General features: G+C 40.0%; 1 protein-coding gene across 4 annotated transcripts in view; it reads right to left on the bottom strand.

Annotated features, from left to right (window-relative positions):
* Nucleotides 1-16,024: 16,024 nt before the first annotated feature.
* Nucleotides 16,025-22,233, bottom strand: part of ntrk2a (neurotrophic tyrosine kinase, receptor, type 2a) — a 108,976-nt gene continuing 102,767 nt past the window's right edge. For 2 of the 4 annotated variants that reach the window (XM_038704116.1, XM_038704117.1), the window contains exon 21: nt 16,025-21,031. In XM_038704116.1, coding sequence (XP_038560044.1) covers nt 20,846-21,031 — 186 coding nt within the window. In that variant the 3' untranslated portion in view covers nt 16,025-20,845. The remainder of the gene's footprint in view (nt 21,032-22,233) is intronic. The other 2 variants (XM_038704119.1, XM_038704118.1) reach the window with 1 other exon arrangement.

The following is a 22,233-nucleotide window of genomic DNA, read 5'->3' as shown; positions in this document are numbered from 1 at the left end:
TAACAGTGCGGTTTTAAGACCGCAACCAGGCATGTGCTGATACGCGTACTCGCTTGAACTCATGAGCGAGCATAATCCGAAACACAACCGCTTTCATACAGAGATCACGCAATAAACGCGGAAACACCGGCATGCTGGCTGTGGCTGTTCTCCAGACATGTTCAGGCTCTGTTACTTCAATGTTCCCGACTCATACAGCACAGCGAGAGACATCTTCATACAACATGCTGGAAACTCCCACTGCACCTTACAGTAATATTCTTATCATCTTGAGGTTGAACTAATCCATGCTCGTCACATGGTAATGTTATATTTACTGCATTAGGCCGACGTGATACATCGGCATTAGCTCACCTGTCTGCTTTTCAGTAACTAACATTACTATTTGTGTGTCTTTCACCGGAGGATCAGCAATGTGAACACAGCTAAATGTATGATAATGAAACTGGACTTATTATTATAAATGAGATTGTTGCCACACTTTATAACAACTAGACCGCAGTAAGTTACTTTACTGTAGTGGCTTTTCCACTGTGTTGTTGTTTTGTGCCGTTATGTTGCATTATTGTATATTATGTGGGTCACATAAGTTACAGTGACTGAGATGATGAAGAAGCTGTATACCTGGTAAATATATATATATATATCGGTAAAACCACAATAAATCTAAATTGAATATTACAAAGCAAATAACGGTAGATCTATTCTAATGTAGCTGGCTGCTCCTGCCCTGCATCAAGGGTAGTATAAATAAATCTCTCCACATTTGCTTTGTAGCGTTACATCCTTTCTTGCAGGCTAAAGTAAACACTTTGACATAATACCGATGGTACACAGGATAGTTGTATGAATCGCATTAGCTGGTAAAGTAATGTGGAAAGCCATAACGTTACATATTATATATTACACTGGATAGCGTTAGCAACTGCTCGGCGTTGGCCAGCAAGCTAACGTAACTCTTTTCGTGTTTCTCCAACCTTTCTGATGTTCACGGTTTTCACCGACATCATCTGATTCTCTTTGGTCTGACAGGCTTCCTCATATAAACATTTATTGTTGTTTTGTATCCTTACGTGGAGTAAAACAACGGCGGTTGTTGTATGGTGTTAGTGAACTGCATGTTGTTAGCTGCGGTGTTGTTGATGTAGTTGGAGAAAGGCTCGGGAGTGTGCATAGGGCTACATCCCAATCCGGTGCCTTCACATTAACAGCAGAAGAGTTGTTCCGAGCAACAGGGAAAACAGGTGCGTGCTTCATTTCTAAGTGATTTCATTGAAAAACTACAGATAGGACCCTTTAAATTAAGCGTATATCAATATGCAATAATATCTGAATCATGTATTCAGGATGTTAAAACTGAAACTCTTAAGTTGCAGCGCGATACGTCTCAGGACCACCATATTTATGGATCTAAACTGTTAATGTAAAAGTGCATACAAAAATAATTATTTAATAAATATAACATGGCTATACAGATCGGGAGGTGAATTTTGGGTTTCCCCCAGTGTTTTCCTAAAACAATACTATGATACACAGTATATGGTATTTCTGCTAATGCTATGTATTCTCCCACTAGCTGTCAATCAAAACATTTGTAAGCCCCGCAAACACCAAAATATGTGACCGCCTGCGTGACCCCAAAGGCTGACAGAGTGACTGTCAAGGTAATAGGTAGCTTCCAATCCCATCAGCAAATAAAAAAGCAGTTGTGTGACCCTCCTCCACGATTTAGGAGGTAATTTAAGGATTGCGGCGGGCAGCCAGTACTCGACTGCCACAATTGACAGGAGAGTTGTTATTGATGCAGAAGGCAGAGATTCGAGGAGGGGTGAATTCCTGACTGAAAGAGCTTCAAAGCACTTTGGTATGTTAAGAGCAAAGACTCACAGGAGCCACAATACATCAGAGTGTGTGTACAATACAACAAGCTCCACTTAACATGAAATACAATATGTATACTTAACAACATATGCAGAGCTGAATCACAGTTCATTGGCATCAATTACAAGACAGAGCACTTGAATTTTGGTTGCATATGAAAAAAAAGGCAAAGTGAAAGTCCCTGTAAAGGTTATTATTTTACATCTTGTTTGTTTAATCCTTACAGAAACACAAATTTTCAAAATGGAGGTCTGATCAAACAACTACTTAACTACTTGGTAAAGAACTGGCGGGCACAGTTTAAAACAGCAACTGCATTAACATTTATCTTTGTGTACACATTAAACAAACTAAATATATGTGAATTAGATGAACGTGGCTAATCACCTCTTAGCTTCAGCTCCATGCTTGATGTGGATGCATTAGATTGATATGAGTCATTTCATCTCACTCTCAGGAAGAACTCTACATTACATTAATAATTTTGCTTGCCACAAAAAACACTGACATAACTGATGTAGAGAACTTGCTAGCAAACATTGGCTTATTATCCATCCAACAGACATGGAGCAACAAGTGTTATATCAATGCAAGTCTTTATTACACATATTCTTTATAATCTTTATAGCATGAACTTTTTCACACTTCTTGGTCAATATTTTGCACATCTCATCCTCTTCGTTTTAAAAACTTTTCATTTAAAAAAGGTATATGGTAAGGTAAAACATCTTTATTAAATGAAAAGTTTTACATTCTATTCTATTTTAAGCAATGTTTAAGAATTATGGGTTCTCTCTACCTGTCAAATTCATCCAAAAAAATGGGGCCAGCATATCACATATCAGGTCATCACTGCTGCTAACTAGTTAGCTCTGTTGGAGTCCCGTGCAGCTAACTAACACCTGTAGTTCGGTTCATTTGGTCCAGACCAAGTGAAAAAAGTGATACACTGTTGCATTTTAGTTCTGGTCCGGTTCATGTTCACAGTAACCATGATGTTACACAGACATACAGGTAACTTGTTGATTGGACAGCTTTGGCGATTGTCATTCTGCATCATCAGGACCCATGAGGGGAAATCAAACTCCGGTGACTGACAGAGGTTTGTGCAATGCTTCTGATCTGTATCGCAAACACGAAGTCCTAATTTATTATAAGCATGATTAGTAATGCTAGACAGCAGATCGACCGCATAGCCTATTATGAATAATAACGTAAAAACAGGACATGTACAGTAATAATTCGGGGCTTATTCGCCTATAGTATACTGTGGTATCGCTGTCACACATTTTTTATGGACTTAATGAACTGACAGATTAAACGGAATACTACTTGCCCTCTTTTTTAAACAGATTTTAACCTATGAATCAGGGAAATACCTGCGCTGACAAGTAGGCTATACCTTATAAAATGATTTTCATAAACATAGCAGCTTATACAGAACAATTATAAGATCAGTGAACACATGTCGCTGTCAGCAGATGGATTTATTAGTGATTTAGCTTTGGAAATAATGCTCATATCACATCTCTGCTATCATAAAATCCTGTGTTGGGTTCATTTGCTTTCACACCACAAGTGAACTGCACCAGAGTTCATTTGAAAGCTTAGTCCGCTTTTGGTGCGCACCCGAGTGTGATTACTGCATTCACACCTGCGAAAACGAACCGCACCAAGGGGGAAAACGATAAACTAAACGATACAGGTGTGAAAGCACCCTTATTAGCTGACTGAGTCAGGTGTATCATGGCCAGACCCGGACCGAACACAAACTACAGTTTGACTGCTAAAAAAACGTAATGTTTCTGCTCCTCTTCATGCTGTGAACAAATGTACTGCATTTAGAAGAAATTATTACAGCTAAAAAAATGTTGTGCCAGTTTGCTGAAGACAGAGGAACAGCAAAAACATACTGTTCTTTCAGCGAGGACTACGTTTGAAATGTCATCATGAGGATCCGCAGATTTGGCCAGGAGTAAACAGACAATGAAGACATGGCAAAAACACAAGAAAACAATAATCTGATAGATGCTAAAACACTTTGAGCTGAGGGGAACTGCAGATTTGGGAGATAATCCTCTATGAGCGACACATTGCATGTCTTTTTTCATTGCTGATATAAATGTATTGATTGGTGCAGCTTTATCATAGTTGAGGCTGCAGTGTGCTCACTGGTAAATGAAAAATGTTCTCTGTCTCTACAAAGTAACTAGTATTTAAATTAAATGGCACATTAAACCAAATGATACAATCAGTGATAAATGATCAATTACAACCAGCGCTGTATTGACTTAATGTACACACAGTATTTTGCTTACTCCTCCACCTTTCAGAAAACAGGTAAAAAGAAGGAAGGAGAAGTTTAGCTTCACTGGACACATGTAGCAAGTGCATTGTCTTGTAAGTAGGTCACTGTTCTGTTTTCATAGGATAACCGCAGGTTAAATGAGGACAATCTCCCTTTAGAGGCTGAGACATGCAAGGAGAAAGAAAAGCATACTTAGATGGAGAGACAGGAATATCTTGCAGAGTTTCCTTCATACTCTGCATTTGTTTAAAGATTTAAAGGTATATGAATCACCAAACCATCTCCATGAATCAGTAAAATTCTACTGAAGTTGTGTGACGTAGCATGCTATGTGTTTGTTTACCCTTTTGCACCTGTGGCTTAGTCATCCAAATTACATCCAATGATGACTCTCTTTTCCGGCTTCTCTAGGAATGAAAGTTAAGGGTTTAATTAGGCCTCCATGACCCTCATCAGAGCCAGTCTACCTCAATAACACTCGCCACAATCAAAGGGAACAATAAGCACATGCAGGTGCACACAAATGCAAATGCATGGGCCCTTCCAAGGGGGTGCACACATGCACACTCATGCCCACAAAAAAACACACACACTCTCATACTCACTGCGGCCAGAGGTCCCCTCAGGATTAGTCAATTATTAAGCGGTCTATCCTTCTAAGAAAGAGTGTTATTGATTGACTATCACTATAGGTTTAATAATTTAGCTGTTTTAATAGCAGAGACATGGAAAGAGAGCAGAAGACGAACAGTTGGGGACAGGGGTGGAGCCAGAGGCGGAGCCAGAGGAGGAGGAGAAAGGGGACAAATTGAGACAACAAAAAGAAAGGAAGAAGAGCAGGAGAGCAGTGAAAAGATGAGGGATGGAAAAGAGGAGCTTTAATGGTAATAAAGCTGTGGACACTGGAATAAATCCTAAAAACTCCTACTAAACTAAACCCTGGATGGAGGAAATGAACGAGGAATTCCCATCTTTCCTATAGCATCTTTAGTTGATGCGCCCTTGTGCAAGTCACTTTTTCCCTTTTCTAGTCGAGCTGCCACAGTGTATGAATGTATCACTTCCCTCCCTGAGCAAGGGTAAAAATTGTGATTTGTTCCTAATCAGAAGAATATAATATTCTTGAGTGCTGGAGCAGAAAATCATAGCCGAGGGTGTTACAGAAGAATGACTCAAAAAGTGAAACATCTCGTGCTGTAACTTATGCCAATACCTTTCTCAAATAATCAATCGAATAGTTTGGTTGAATTGTTAGGTATAAAAAATGTCAAAAGATCAGAGTCTCTGACAAAGGTCTTTTTGACTAAAATCTTCAGGTGGATATGTATGTTTGTGTTGTTTTTTTCCACCTACTTGTTTTGTGCTGCGTGCAGTCATTTTATGTTGTTTATGTTTAACTATTAAATCAATGATCAACATAGTTGTAATTTGAGTTGGCTAATCGATCATTTGATTAATTATTTCAACTCTAAATATCAATATTCGTGCACACTCTTTGGCATAGAAATTGGGATTCGCTTCATTAGCGATATGTAATAAAAAAGCAAAGTAAGTTGTTCTTAAGAGAGCCTAATCACTCTGTCATCATAATATCATCTGCATGCTATTAGCTTCTCCTACAATCAGCACTCATGAAATTAATGTCAACATCGCATAAAGTTCAAGTCTGGGTGTTCTTGAAAATCAGCACACACACCCACTGGTTGTTTCAATGTAATTTTACAAATAGAGGATGAATAGAGGATGATGTGCGTGTGTATCCTCCCTCTCTCTGTTTTGTGCTGTTTGTGCTCATCTTTTCAGGGCTTCCTTTGAATTCTTCTCATGATTCCTCACTGGCTCCCGAGTCGGTCTGTGTCAAAAGGATTGTGTGAAATGTGAAAATAGTAAGACACCTAGTCAGCCACCCTTATACCTGCACTTTAAATCTGTGGCATTTTGTCCAGTGTTTCTCCTTGTTAAAAATGCATGAACCGACTGTACAGGAGAATCTCTTCAGCCGCTTGTCTGAAAAATTCATGAAAAAGGGTTTTTATCCCCCACTGTTTTGTAGAGGTGGAGAAGAAAAGAGAGAGACTGTCGTCTGATGTTGTCAGCCGTTTTATCCCTGACCCTGTTAGTCGTGGACTAAAGCTTGTGTGCTTATTCACCCATTGTTCCTTAATAATATTAATATTGTATTCAACAATTTAATTGCTGAAATAAGCCACAGATTAGCTAACCTGTTGAGGTCCTGAAGCTTTCAAAAGCTTCAGAGATTATTTTGTCAAGTCTGTCCTCCCAAGAAATATGACAGATGTTTCAGCAAATGCCCAAAATAGCTTGGTTGGCAGTTCTTCTTCAGAAAGATTGTTCAATATTCATATACACACAAAACCATTATTAAATGAAGCTGGTGAGGCTTATTTCCCCTGTCAGTGAGTGCTGTTTTAAAATCTTGGTGGTTTAGCCACGGAGCTGTGAGCCAAGTCAACTAACTGTCCCGCTGAGGCCGCCGAGGTTCAAACCCCAAATACACCACCGCTCCGCTCTCCTGTCTTCCCCTGACCACAACTCCCAGCTGCCCCAACACCACTCACACACACTCACACACAAACGATATGCATTCACAAGTCCTACAATTCACCAACCAGGTAACAGTTTGGCCCTTAACAGTCACTGCACTCACACATGCATCTACACTAACAAACAAACAAACACACCACACACATCAGCACATCCGTCCTCCCTTGGCGGTACAGGAGAGTCACTGGTGTGATTGCATTATTGATTGCCCTATGTTTTTTTTTCTCTGCCTTCTTAAAAGCATTTAGCAATCTGGCAATTAGTTAGAGCTTAATGTAGGATGTCAAAACAGTGCAATTGATCCAGGAGGAAAGATTGATCAGTCAACTCATTATGTTGCTGGCGCTGCCTCGTCATAAACACTCCAGATGAAACTCCATCAAAAGCCCATCCCTCGTTCACTGGCTCTCTTCTGCTTGCTCTATCGCTCTCTCTCTCTGCATCAGTCTCCCCAGTGTTTTCTGTTGTTGGCTCCCGATGCTTGATTGCACTGTCTGCACCTGGTTGGAATTTGGATTTATTTTTTGCTCTGCTTATCATTGCTCTCTTCCTATTTGTCCTTTATTCGACTGAATGTTTTCTCTCTCACTCGCTCCCTCCTGTCTTTGTCTTTCTGTCATCAATGTGTTTATTGTAACCTATTAGAAAACAATTTATTTCCATCTTTTCTCCCGGTATCCCAGTACCCTCTATCTCGCCTCTCATTATGTTTCTTTCTCTGTTTCCTTTTCATGACCACTCCTGTAAGCCTCTAAAATTCAACATCTCTGTGGTACAACAGGAAATATACAATGTCGTTAAAATCTCAGAAAGGGCTGTTTAGTTTAGTTTACGTCACTTGCATCAATTCATAAGTCAGTCATATGAAAATCAAGCAGTTGCATACACACTTGACTCAATTTTCAGAAACACACGGCTCAGCAGTCTTTTTAGAATGTCGTATTGTTTGGTTAACAGACGCTAAGCTCATTAAAGGTGGCACAAGCTGCAAAATAATGAGGGCTGGCATTTATCAAGCACTTCATAGTTTGAATTCTGATTAAAGTGTTTTTTTCCACATCAGCACAATTAAATATTCAGTAGATCTCTGTAAAACAGGTGGGTTATAATTTTAGGTTAAAATGAGATCAGAAAACAGTTGCCCTTATAAAGGTATGGACATGACAAATGTTGGGTTAGCTTACTTGGCCTAATGTAGAATTTGTATTTTTGTTGTACATAATACATTTAAGCAGCTGATCCCAAACCTTTCAGGCAACACCCTTCTATATCCTGATCGGGTAGATGCACCACTAATCCCCCACCTTAAAAAAAAAACATAGCCTTCTTATAACCAGATTAAAGGCATCAAGTTTAAGCATGCACAAATAAACACAACATGTGTTATAAAATATTCATGCGATCTCAACATTACATTCAAATGAATTTGAAACTACACGGCAACAAAGTTACACACGAGCCTTCACTTTTAAAGAGCAAAAAGGATGGGTGAGGGTGGGGACACACGTACCGGCTCAGAGGCAGAAAGGCCTATCTTGACAGAAGGTGGGGGAAAATGCTGTCACATTTTCAGCCACGTTAAAGAAGAATTGCATCAACTAACCACACATAACAGCAGTTACAGAAATAATTTGAATCAAATTGCAATAAAGTTACACTCGATCCACCATGTAAAGAACAAAGAGAATGACATGCATAGGCTCGTAAACAGATAACACGGGCAAAAATAGGATCCATTTGAAGATTTCTAAGGACAATGCAGGTGGCTCAGTCTGAGAGAGAGAGAAGTGTGAGCTCTCCCAGTAACCTAGTAGCAATAATAACCCTAACTAATGGCCAATTACTTATCTATATTAATGCAATGGATGGGCCTGTATCTTCACAGTTTAAGCCTCAAATCTTTCTAAAAGCATCCTCTCTTTGCCAATATTTAGTCTTCCCTGATGTCAGAGCAGATAAACTAGCCTCACATAGTTAAGTTGTGGCGAAGGGCATCCAAACCCTCAAGGTTTGCTTTGCTAGGACTGGGTGTGCTGTCATTGCCTTGATCTAAAAATCCACAAGTGGCTTTCGTTTGAACAGCAACTGCAGTGCTCCATCAGTTGACCTGTAGCTCCTATAGAGACAGCTGTGGGACAGGGAGGGAAGCTTGACATGGGTTGCAAATCCATGTCTGAGATGTGCCCATAGGTGGGAAGTATTTCCCTAGCTGCTCAGCGAGTTGGTTGAGGTATAAGACTTTTCACATGTTCATCCATGGCCACTTTGTTTGCCACTGACAAAAGCACTAAGCTTCTCTCGCCTAACCAGATTTTATATGTTAGACTAACTCCCAGCCATCAAATATCCCTAAATAGTGTTACAAACTCACTTGAGTACAATGTGGCAAAATTTAACTTACTTAAGCAGTGCAGGCAGTCACTGATTGATGACTGATGTTTTACCGTAGCTGGATGCTCTCACTGCTGAGATTGTTGAATACTACAATCCCATATACTCGCCCTGACTCCGATGCTGCTGATGTGACGGAAGCCAGCGAGGCTGTGCAGTGAGTAAACCTCACTCCCCAACGCTAGTGCCCGTGGGTTTTTGCCTCCTCTTCAGCGAGGTCTACGGTTCGAGTCAGGGCCACTCAGTATGTTCTCAGGAACACCCGCTTAAACTGACACCAGTTTTTGTATCAAACTGCAATCTGTACACCAAAGAATACCAAAGCTCCTGAACCTTTTGACCTCACTCCTATATGAACCGGTAGCGATATGTCATAGCACCACTGTGTGCTGTTTTTGTCTCAGCGCTCTGTCTTTTGTGTGTGTGTTACTGTTGTTTTCCCGAGGAACAATGAGTGCATCATCAGGAGGGGTCGTGTAATGTAACAGCTGTGGCTGATGGACTTTGAGATTCACCTCATTTTCCATTTGTCTCCAGTCTATTCAGCCCTTTATCTCTGCCGCGCTTCTGCTTGTTTTTAGAAGTGTTTAACTTGATAACAGCTTCCAAATGGGATGTCAGCACATTTAGAGAGGAAAACAGCAGGAGCATAAAAGATAGTACCAAATTTGGATCAAGTCTAGACATCTGTTCTTACCAGAATCCTGCTATCTCCCTCTGTTTTTCTTTCTCTCTTCATCTCTTTCTCTCTTGTTATTCTCTCACTGTGTCTCCTCTTTCTCCTTTTTCTTCGTCTTCTCTAGCCCCCTCCTCCTCCCACTCTATCTCCCCTTGTGACCCAACAAGTGTCTTATATTTCCAATGATGATTTAGCTCATAAATCTTGATAAAGCCACTGGCTGTTCCGTTCGGTGGAACAGGAAACTCTAGTAGGAGCAAGACCAGACAGAAGATGAGGAATGGCTATCGTTCACGAAGTTGTCCTGTTTTTCTGTGTTTTCCATGTTGATGGCGCCCTCTGGGAGGGAGCATTTTTGTGTATTTAGAGCTCCTTTCTTTGTTGTTGTTGTTGTTCACCTTCTTAATATTTGTATCTGTATCTAATCCATTTTGTTTTTGTGAGCCATACATTTCCCAGTCACCTCATGTGTTTACATTAAATAATCAAACAATCCAACAGAAAACCTGCGTTTTCAGAAAATATCCTTCTACCATCACCCTGGCAGACTGACAGGGGGACAGAAATCAAACTGTCTCCTACAAAAACTGATATGAAGAGCCCTGGAGTGGCCATAGAGAAAATTTGTTTTATTGAGGCCATATTTTACTACAGTGAATGCTTGAAATGCTATTGCATGCGCACAAGATACAATTCGCTCCCACATGAAGTCCAGTGCGTCTGCTTGTTTGACCTTTTATTTACTATCTGGTGTGCACAAATTAACCAAAAAGGTGGGACTGAATTGTATCTTATGTCTACAAATTATTCCAAATGTGGGAACAAATTGCACTGTATCTTATGCACACGCAACAGCATTTTGAGCTCGCAATGTAGTAAAACGTGGCCTTGATATGTATATTTTTCTCTCTGGCCACTCTCATTTATATACGGCTAATTTGTTTTGACCTGTTGATTCTGCAGCAACTTTCTTTTTTTTCCGAGAGAAGGAAGCTCTACATTTTTGTACCCCAACCAAATTGTAGGGAGGTGATCGGGTAAGGAGGAGGATGATCCTACTCGAGAACAACCCTGAGTTCTCGGAGTACCTTCTGAACGATTCCCCTCTGAGAAAAAAAGAGTTGACTTCACAAGTTACAAAATGCACCCTTACTCAATTTGCTACTTGGTCTGGTATGTCCAGTAGCTTATGGTAGCTAACTTTTGCTAATGTTAGCAAACTTAAGATATTATTGTGTTACTGAGATGGCAGAGTCAGTTTGTACTTCATACTCTTCAACTTGTGCTTCTGTTAAACTTTAGTTTTAACATGTCAAAGGTAAAGATTTCAACAGTTTTATAACAAAACTTAGACAAGAAACTGTCTTGTAATTGCCAGCAAGGTCTGAAATTAGCACCCGTCACAAAACACACACACCCAAAAGCCAGCTCAGGGAACACCTGTGGTGACTCTTCAAACCAAATTCACCAGTGGAAGAGGCCCAGTCCGTGCTAAGTGACAGCAGGTTAGCTTGCCGGCCGGACTACTGCAGGTAACTCCAGTGTTGCTGGATTTTATATTATTATTATATTGCCTGTATATTACACGCAAGAGGCACCCCTTGGGTTTATTTTTTTTAAATCAAAATGAGTAAGATCAGGTTTCTGTTGAGATATGGACTCTTGTTGAGATCGTTGGTGGTTGAACTGTGGGCTTTGTATTGAGCACTGACTGTAATACACTGTGGCGAAGGTCTTCTGTGCTTTGTGTTTTGTCATCTGTCAGTACCTTTGAAATACCTGGTTGTTAGTGGGTCCTTTGTAATGTAATTGTCATGTTATGTTTCTGATTAAATATCTTGAACATTGAATGACAAGATTAATGATGTCTGAATGAGCTCAATGTTTTTCTTTAATTTAGTGCATACAATTCAAAATTGGCAAATCAAATTTCAGAATTATTTAATTTAAAGAAAAGTTCAATTCAGACCCTGATTGCCACTTATGCCACAATTACGTAAGTCAGTTACACACATTTCCAATCAAATGTAGCACACATTATTAACAGAATTTCCATAAAATCTGCAATAGAAAATGTGAATTACTTTGTGAATGTGAATTACATTTTCACTCACTGCTGTTAATTTTCCATCCAGGCACAGTTAAGCCATTGCAGAAGAACACATATTTAAAAAGTGCCAGTCAAACCTCAAGCAAATAATAATGTGGAAAATGTGATGGAAATATGGCATTTGTGTTAGTTTCATGTATTTGACATGTATTCTTCTGAATGTTACTGTCTCCTCCAGCTGATGTTTGCATCTGTCTCCAGTGTGAAAGTGAACACATTTATTTGCTATGTCTGTTATAATTGCACTTTGATGCATTTTGTTTTTATCGATATACCAACTTTCCTACCTCAGACCAGCGTAAAAATCTTTTTTTGCAAAATATTGCAACTTTTTTTAACATATCACATCATGTAAAAACTTGTGAAATGCACTTACAGTGTAAATGCTCCGTATTTGTATAGCGCCTTTCTAGTCTTTTCGACCACTCAAAGCACTTTTACACTACATCTGCATTCACCATTCACACACATTCACTGAGCCTAAGTGCTCAAACAGAAACTAACATTCATACACTGGTGGATATTGCTGTTCGCAGCAGGGAACAATCATCATCTCTTGTATACAAACAGATGCACACATTTTTAGGAGAATGCAGCCACATGCCCACTCCTCCCTGTGGTGGCGGTGATGTCACCACACAGGTGCAGCAGTGAGGGATTAACCACTAATGACCGCCTGTCATTCCCTTAAAAGTCTCTAATCGGTCCACGTCATGAGGAGGCAGCTTCGGCTCGCCTCCTCTTTGTCTTCTCTGAAACACTGCTCGGTTGTAAATTCTCTCTAAGCCTATGTCTCTGTAATAATGACACATTTCCTCCAAGCAATAGTTGCTCTTCCCTGCTGCTTTTAGATCCTCTTGGATGTGGCTATTGCTAATAGCATAGTATTAAGGCAGAGACAGGTTATAGTTAGTACTGGCATTACTGACGCTTTGATGTACAGCACGCTTGATCCTAAGCTCTGGCTTGGTGGCCATTACTTCCTTGGCTAATAAATGTCGAAAGGTGCTGAGATATTGCCTTTTCATTGTTTCAGTCACCCAGGTCAGGTAATAGATCACCTTTTTGGATGTCTTACCACTCATTTGAAAGGCTCTGTTAGACTTTGAACTCCATCTCAAATGTTTTCAGGTACAATTTTCAGGTAGTGGAAACTTTTCTGATTTTAGAATACAAGCTCCTCTGATAACTATTAAATTTCTGTGACTACTTTTTTTAATCGTGAGAAAGCCATGAAAAGGTGTGTTTTCTCCTAATCATTTAATTTAACCCGGACCCTGTCACACAACACTATTCCAGCTGTTCCAGCCATGATTTGTGTGTCAGGTAACGTTAAATGACTTGCCCATGGACATTCATCTTACTTTCAAGTTCGCCAAGATATGCTGTTGTTGGGATGTTAGCAGGAGAGTGGTGAGTATCGCTGTCTGGAGCGGCTGCGCTGGGTCTGGGACCGCCTCGTCTTCTCTGCATGTTAGCTTCGCAGCAGCAACTGTTTAGACAGTTTGCTAACTCACAACTTAGCTAAAGGTAGTTAATTTTTTCTATCTGTGTCGTTGTTTGCTCAATATCATGGTATTTCTCATGGAACTGGAATTATCCAGTATCATTTTATCCACCTTTAGCTGTCTGTACTACTTAGGAGTTTTGTTATTCCATGTTTGTTGCATTCAGCCATCACAACTCAACCTTATTTGAGATCAACATTTCCTTTTTTAAAAATAGCATGTCCCGGATTTTTTCCGTCATGTCATGATGCCAGATTGGGCAGCGTCACCATCTTTTTGGTCTCTTTTGCAACAGCAGTCATTCCTGTCATGACCTTGTTGACGATACTAGCAATGTTCTGTCTATTTTGTTTATGTTCCATTTCGTTATCAATGATAACACTCTATTTATCTGCTGTAGGCATGCCTGGCTGTCCATGTCAGTGAAGCCCTTTGCAAGGTCTCTTTCTTTTCTCTTATGAGGTTGGGTAGTTGTACGTCAACTTTTCTCATAAGTTGTGTTTGTCATTCACACTTGTAAATGTATTTATAACATTTATTATTTATATGTTAGTACTGTGCAACGTTTTTACACTTTAATAATTAAGTGCTTTACAAAAAGTATTTAAAGAATTACTTGACCAAACAAATGCAATTAAGAACTTAAGAGGCAAAGGGGTAAGTACACATGGGCAATAATAGGCTTTTTTGACAGAAAAAAACACAGCTTAGCCAACAAAAATGTCTGTTTGAGTGAGACAGGCTGATATATTTTATACTCTATGTATAGCACATTATATTGATGACTTGCAGTGAAAGAATGAGAACAACTTTAAGTTCCCCTCCACTCAAAAATGTGTTTTGCTTGTGGTATGTTGGAGTTTCACTGTGCAAAATGATGTATGTGCAGATCTTCACTCTAGAAGCCTGTTTTCACATCCATTTTCACATTCCAAGTTTAAGATGTGTACGTTTGAGTATGATTTTAGACGTCAGTTGTGGTTCAATATGGAACTTACACAAGTGTAATGTGGAGAAGGAGACATTCTGTGTCCGGCAAACTTTTGAATAAAAAATTTATAGATTCAGAATTTCACAATGAGGGAGAAAGAGTAAATTGAACGGAATTTTTCTTTAACCCTTTTGCTGAACTTTATATGGCTTGAAATCATGTCTGAAGGGGATCTTTAACGATCTGGGTGTCAAGTTGTATTTATAGTCAAGGTCAGGCCCCTTGAGTCCAAGACCTCAGCCTTTACAGGCTGCCAAAACATTCTGCCAGAAAGCAAATTAGTATTACTTAAATACTTACTTAAAGCAAATCAGTTTTAATTAATTAAACTCTTGTAGAGTCCTCTGGTCTCGCCTACAGTACCCTTTTACTCAAGAACATGTTTAGACCACAATTATTGAGGTTAAGCATGTATTAATTGTGTGTGTTGTAATGCTGTCCTAAGGCAGAAAGAAGGAGGTGCTGTGACAAAGATGTTTAGTTGAATTTTAAACTCAGGATACATGTTTCACATTTTACGTGTACAATTTCTGCAACTGAGCCACTGAGATTCCCTTCAGTCTTATGACAATGGCAGCAATTCTTCTGTTTGTCTTACTAAGACGTACAATAGATGAGCTTTTACAGCCTCCCTCATCCTCACAACTTCTTTGTGTGTGTGGTCCACTGATTAAGAGTGGTATTTATGAGGTTGAATGCTGAATACAGGAATTCTCCACTGCACACCAAGGAAAGCAGTACTACCGTTTGCTTTCTTAATACTCATACATATGCAACCACACACACACACACACACTCACACACACACACACACCTTCTATGCCGAGTCTAGGTACTTTCCCTTCCTCCACATCCACCCAAAAAAACACACACACACCCTGTTACAACAAGGTGAGTTTTGTGCCGCCTTGTGTATTTCTCATTTCCTTTCCAGTGATGTTTTTATTAAAAGATAAATTGTAGACGGAGCTCAGTGTAAAAAGAACATATTAATTCAGCTGTTGCTTAATTGCATCAGGGATTTAGACATACTCTCTCGTCCAATTTGCTTGTACAATTCCCTGCAAAAGCCCTCAGCTTGCTCCTAATCTGCAAACGAAGCAAGTGTTGTTTTTTTTTCTTAAAAGACAATGGATTTATGTTGGGATTAATAGAAGTGGAGAGATGTAGCAACATCCAAACAGTCCAGCTCTATCACTGAATTCAATTTAGCATATTTTTCTGTTTCTCTCACACCGCCTGGAGCATGCCTGGGTACTTCTTCTGTTTTCTTACAAAGCCTCTCACTTTCTTTTTCCTTTCCCTGTTTCCTGGGTGTGTCCCCCCCCCTCCACACACACACACTACACTGACTTGCATTCATTTCCTATTTCCTGTACCGCTACGTACTTGTCTAACCTTAACCCTAACCTTAAATCAAGTCATCACCCTAAAATGTAATGATTTTGGTTATAGGGACTTGCATCTTGTCGCCAAATGGAAGGCGAGTCCCTGACTGTGTAAACAGATTTATGTCCCCACAACATATGTAAAACACGCTCACAGACACACACTTATCTTTTTAGTATATTCACTTGCGGGAGCTCTCATGTGACATAACACTTTTTATTAATTACATTGTATCATGACAGACTGGTCCACGTTCAGAGAAAAATCATATCATCATCATCATCATCATCATCATCATCATCATCATCATCATCAAGACTCACTGTGATCATTTTCACCACGCAACTGCATGACTGTACAAGTTTCCTCTGGTGTGTGTTTCTGTGTGTGTGTGTTTACTGTACTACCAATCTGTTTGCAAAGACAGACATTAGCTGCATCAATCAGAATATTTCCAGCTTTTAATCACCTTATGTGCTTTTTAAGAAAGATGCTCTGTTTTAGGCATAGAAATAACATTTCAGCATCTCTTTCATACAGAAACCTTGCAGTGTTTTGTCCTTTGTCCTATTTTAAGCCTTTTACAATCCAAACAGCCACAACACATTCAAAATCCTGCTTTTTTCCCCTACCATGCTGGCAGCAGCGAAACCCTCAAAACACAGAGACAAAGATCACAGAACCAAAAACTGAAAAACAGGGATACTGCATATAGCAAATCACAGTTTCTTGTTCTTTTCTATTTTTTTTGTTTTTGTATTACATTCTTCAGGGTGTAGGGGTTCCAGGAGCATCCAAGCTCAAAGGTAATCTTTAAGATGACCTTTATGATATTTCAGCTCTTTTAGCTTAGACTGTGATGTGAGGGGTTGTGAGGGGAAGGGGGATTAAATGTGATATGGATCAGAACACACTCAAAGTCGGGATGTATATGTATGTGGATGTGGATGTGTGGACTGCGCTTCAGGTCACTGAGCCACATGGTTTTAGCAATATGTTATAGTGAGGCGATAGGCAAAAAGAAAATATCCATTCATATTGCTGATATATGTCTGTGAAACCCAGGTTTTAGTAAGTTGTGTCCAGAAGGAGGCTGATTTTGGAGACATAAATAATGCAATTGAGTGATTCCATAAATCTTAGCTGCCATAATACCAACCTCAGTCCAACACGACTGGGTAAAGTCATTTATCATGAATTGGTGAACAGCGACAACAAATCAATTCCTGAATTCTCCGTTGAATCTCATTGCATTTGAACTAGGATTTGGCTAGAGTCTAAATCCCTCCTGACCTCACTCCAGTATCAATCAGCCTTCTCCACACACACTCACACACACACACACACACACCACTGGGAGAATGAGCAAACACCGCTCTGCACCCCGGGGGCTGCTGTATGTCATCTTGTGTATTTGTGAGTCCCATGTATAGAAACTCATTTCTCTGCCCTCCACTTGTAAGAGAAAAGAAGAAAACAGTACAATCTAAATACTGACACAGTCTCGGACACAGCAGTTTGTGATGCTTTGATGTTTCTTTCAGCAGCATATTCACATTTGTACATTTCTATTTTTGTTCATTCCTCTCGCTGTTATTTCATTTTACAAAAAAACAAAAAGAAAACGTAGCACTTTTAGAGACCAAAGTTTAAAACTATCACATACAGTATAGGCAGCATAGAAGAGAAAAGTTGGTTGAATAGTCTATTTTACAGTAGGTCACTTGAAGAAGAAGAGAAGTCTGTGATTGTCAGTCCCTCCTTTTCTGAGGTGTCCATTCATACAGCAGTTGTTTTTCCTCCCTTTTTTTTCTGTTTGACCAATATGTTTTGATCTGAGGCATCGATACGAAGATGGCCGATCTTCAGCCAGAGTAAAAGTTTCACAGAGAGCTCCTGCAGTGTGCTGCCTTCATCAAATTAAACACCAATCTTCTGTCAAAACATCACTGCTGTCCAACCTGACACAGTTCATTATTTGAAAAAAAAAACAAAACAAAAGAAAACAAAACAAAAGGAGGAACACAGCAGGTACGTACGCACAGTGCAACCAGCTGGGATGTTGCTTTGACCTACTCTACTCTTGACATCAGAGGCGTTTGTATGCGCTGTGTTTGTTTCTAACCGTTTTTGTTTTTTTAGCTCACACACAGGCCCTCACACACCTCTGTTATTGCACTGAGTTATTGTGTGGCAAGTTTTTGAATGGCGTTGAGTGTGCTCACTCAGTGCAAACTCTACTTGACTATACAGCAGGGATGGATTTTGAGGACCTCGTTAGCCTGCCTTGTCAATGCGGCAGCCATTAACCCTCGCATCCATGCTCTGCCAGGTGACAATAATTCTGCAATATGTCAAACTAAATCTACAAATGTGGCAGACGGGTGAAACATCCATCCCTGTTGTAGAGCATGCTGTACATGGGGACAGCTGTTAAGAGGGGAGCCTGACATAAAAATACATGTACACTCAAGATTATCTTTATACATTTGCTAAAACATAATTACTTAAACCAGTAATCATTTTCAGTCAGTTTGTTGTTGCAAAAGGCAACCTTAAATATAGAAAGAAATGTACAAAATTTAAAATTTTAAATAATAATACTATAAATTTTTAAATAATAATACTATAAATCAATAAAATCAACATTTTCAAGTTCACAAACATCAATACCATCAAGTGCTGTTGTTAATAAACAAATAAGACTTATATTTCCAGATTGATGTTTTACATCTGATTAAAATGGCTATTGGTAAAACCGCAATGATTATGACTTTTCTAATATGTCCATAAAGAGTAAAATATGCCTCGGTAAAATGCCAAAACAATCATTAAATGTGTTTCCTTGCATGCATGTGACCTGTTGTATATATACACAGTGTGTCTGTAAGCATCTTCATCAGATATGTGAGCCGTACTGTAAGTGAGTCAAGTGGATCTCAACGATGGGGCTGTGTGGTGCATTTAAGCTGTTGGTGGATTGCTTGTAAAATGTGTGTCTGTGCATGCGGTTGAGGCCAGGAATGTGATGGGAGCGTTTAGTTGAAGTTGTGGCTTATAGAACATCTGCAGGCCGCAGTAATGATGGATGCTCAATCTCACTTTCACCCTGAGGGCAATCATACCTTCTCTCTCCCCCCTTTTAATACTCCTCTATCTTTTCTTTCTCCTTCATCTTTCTCCTCATGACCCAGTCGTACCTTTTTCACTCCCATCGCCTTCTCCTTTCTACTCCATTGCTTCCCTTCTGAACTCTCTCCATTTCTTTCCTATACGCATTATTACCTCTCCCGTTATTTCTCCTCTCCACTGCTCCTCGTTCCAGGCCCCTCTCTCTGTTTTCTTCCCCTTCACCTCTCCATCCTTCCTTCTCAGCCATAAAACAATAAGTCTTGAATGTCTGTGAGGAGACTGTGCTAATGGAGCCCATTAGACTGTAATGAAATATACATTACACCATTACAGTGGACGGGGCCTGGCTAAAGCACTGCACCGCTCAAATAATAAAACATGCACAATTCAATTTCCTTCTCAGCCCGTTTTGAGTGTCTTTCAGTGTGTGTGTGTGTGTGTGTGTTGTCGGATGCATCCCCTCTAGCACAGATGTGGTTTTCAAGGATGTCTAAGTGCCGAGAGCCTTGATGACTTAATATGGGTTGACCAAATGAACCACACCTTCTACAGTGCCACCACCCACACATCTGACCACTTAAAACCCAGTCTCCCTTTGCAACTTTCACGCCCACCCCCTCAACACCAAGACCTCGCAGTTGTCGGACAGCTGTGGACAAATGAATCAATTGACCTCCGACACGAGTGCTTGACATCACAAGTGAAGCATCTGTCACTTCGGAGGGAGAAAAAGTGAAGTAGTCATCATGTTACCCTGTGCTGTATGATAGTGCAGAGGCCGGAGCAAAGTAAATCTGTAACAGAAAGCAGTGCAGTATGAAGTATGCAGATATGAATGCATATATACCCTCATAATCATGTATATTAAGTCTGTTGCACGAGGAGATATTGTAGATCAGTGCCAGATAGATTTACATATCTAGTATTCACAATTACAGTATAGCAGAATACCTCAGCCTTCTTCTTGAATTCCTTTTTTCACCACAGCAGTTCAATTCAGCTTCAACAGGCACTGTATTGTTAGTGATTTTTTTTAATTAGTGAAATTAGCCAATCAGAAATCATCATTTGTCATCTGACAGACAGAAAACCAGATGTTTACTTCCTTTTCCTGGTAATTATTCAGTCAGTCTGCTGTATGTGTACTGGTGTGTTAATCATCACCTTGTTGGATGAACGCTGACATTAATACTCTTGTACAGTTCTGAGACACAGACAGAACGACAGACGGACAGACAAGGTGAGAGGGGAAAACACAGTGTCTCTATGGCTCAACATTGCACGGAGCCATTTCCTCTGAAACATCTCACCGTTTCAGTCTTCTATTTACACACAAAGGATTGAAGTTTCCGGAAATCCTCCCCACGCTGCTCCTCCTTGAAATTTTCTGGCTGTTCAAAATGTATTACAAGTCCTGTTGATCAGGTTTCATCAATTTAGCCCCAGTCAGTTTAAAGCATTTGAAAAGAAGTGAGAAGCCCCCCCCCCAAAGTTAAATCACTCTTCGTAAATGTCTCCTCTGGAAGGAAGGAGGGAAAGAGTAGCGATGCACAAAGGAGAGGAAATTGGCAGGGAGAGAAGAGGCGATTGGGGATGAGTTTTGGGGAATTTTTTGATTGCCTTTAAGAGTTTGATAATAGCTTCACATCCTGTACAGCGGTACCTCGCACACACACACTTGCACAAGCATCGCACACTTCATTCACAGATGTCACCACCCTGGCTCTCTCTCACACACACACACACACACACACACACACACACACACACACACACACACACACACACACACACACACACACACGTGCATGCAACCTCAAATGCACATACACACTTAGATACAGTAACGATCCACACACATCCAAAAATCTCCTCCTTCCTCCTCCTGTGTTCAGCCCAGTATATCCAGGTATACAGGCGACGCCTTGGCCAGGTTGAGGAGCAGACCGTGGATTTCTTTGATGTTGAGTCTCGTGTGCGGCTCTCTCTGCCAGCAGCCCAGCATCAGGTCATATACCTCTTTAGGACAGGTCCTGGGGCGCTGCAGCACCCTGCCCTGGGTTATACACTCTATCACCTGCAGAGGAAAGAAGACAGACATCAGGTTTAATGTCAGCAGTAGTCTTGGCCCTCTGTTACAAACAAACACCGTCAGTGAGGATGATGGAGCATCCGCTTAGTGAAGCTGTTTCACCTCGCTGCAGTAACATACAGTGAAAATGTCACTGTGAATAAATTACTTACAGAAGCGAGGAAGTTAAATGACACTGGAGTAGTCAGCCAGAAAAATCCTATCCCATTTCTCAATTGCAATGTAAGAGGAAATTTTGTTATTTGAAATAAACTTAAGAAAATACTGATTTTAGCTTTAAATCTAATTTCGATCAGGGACTTGTGGTTCAACAAGAGGAGACTCTTTGAAACTACTATATAAGAGAACTCTTCTCAGTTTTCAGTACAGCAAGTACCGTATATTAATCTCTGGTAGCGGTTTGGAAAATATCCATACTTTTGATAGCCTGTGATATAATTAAGATTTTCATAATTTCGTCAGCCATTAAATACACCCCGCTGTGTGCGTGAAGTGAATACCAATTAATGGCTTCCATTAAGATCCAAAAACCAGTTGTGTGTCTTCCAAATTGTTGTATATCCGTTTCAAAAAATTTAATACCTGAAGATTATCATTCAATATCTCTAAATTATCAAGAATCCAGTTTGTAAGAGTCTCATCATTCCTTGCTAATCGAGCCGTTACCTACTTCTCCTGACTCTGTGATTGTTATCAGTTTGTGAGAGTAGATAAATAATGAGGATCTCATTTTGGAACAAAGCTCAAATATCCTGTGTACAAGATATCGTGATTTGGGTCAGGAGGTGAGTGAACTGTGAATCAAGAGAGATTTATTAGATGTAAACGGGAAAAGAAGACCGCGGGAAGGGGCCAAAGGTTAATTTTGGGTGTAACCAAAGTGTGTCAGGAGAAAAAAGGCTGCTGTAACCAGAGTCATCAGAGAAATCATTGTTGAGGTGAAGGTGAAGGGTTGAAGGGCTCTGAGCTTTATTTTCCGGAAACTGGGTCAAGACCCAGAGTGTAGTAAAGGGAAGATTTGTAAGAGTTATTAATTATTCAGAAGAAACAGACAATTGCATGCTTAATTATTTATTTGTTTACTTGTTTACTTGCTCTGTTTACACTTACATGCTCCAAAGACATTTTGGGCTGGCCATGCATTTAACACAGTAAGTCAAACTGAGGGAGCGAGTGTTTAATAAAGA

This window comes from Micropterus salmoides, unplaced genomic scaffold (genome assembly GCF_014851395.1).
Source record: "Micropterus salmoides isolate LMB-PRFRI ecotype aquatic unplaced genomic scaffold, ASM1485139v1 Ms_hic_scaffold_7, whole genome shotgun sequence".
In the NCBI taxonomy this organism is placed as follows: domain Eukaryota; kingdom Metazoa; phylum Chordata; class Actinopteri; order Centrarchiformes; family Centrarchidae; genus Micropterus; species Micropterus salmoides.
Note: the sequence above shows the minus strand (reverse complement) of the source record. Positions and strands in the feature narration are given on the sequence as shown.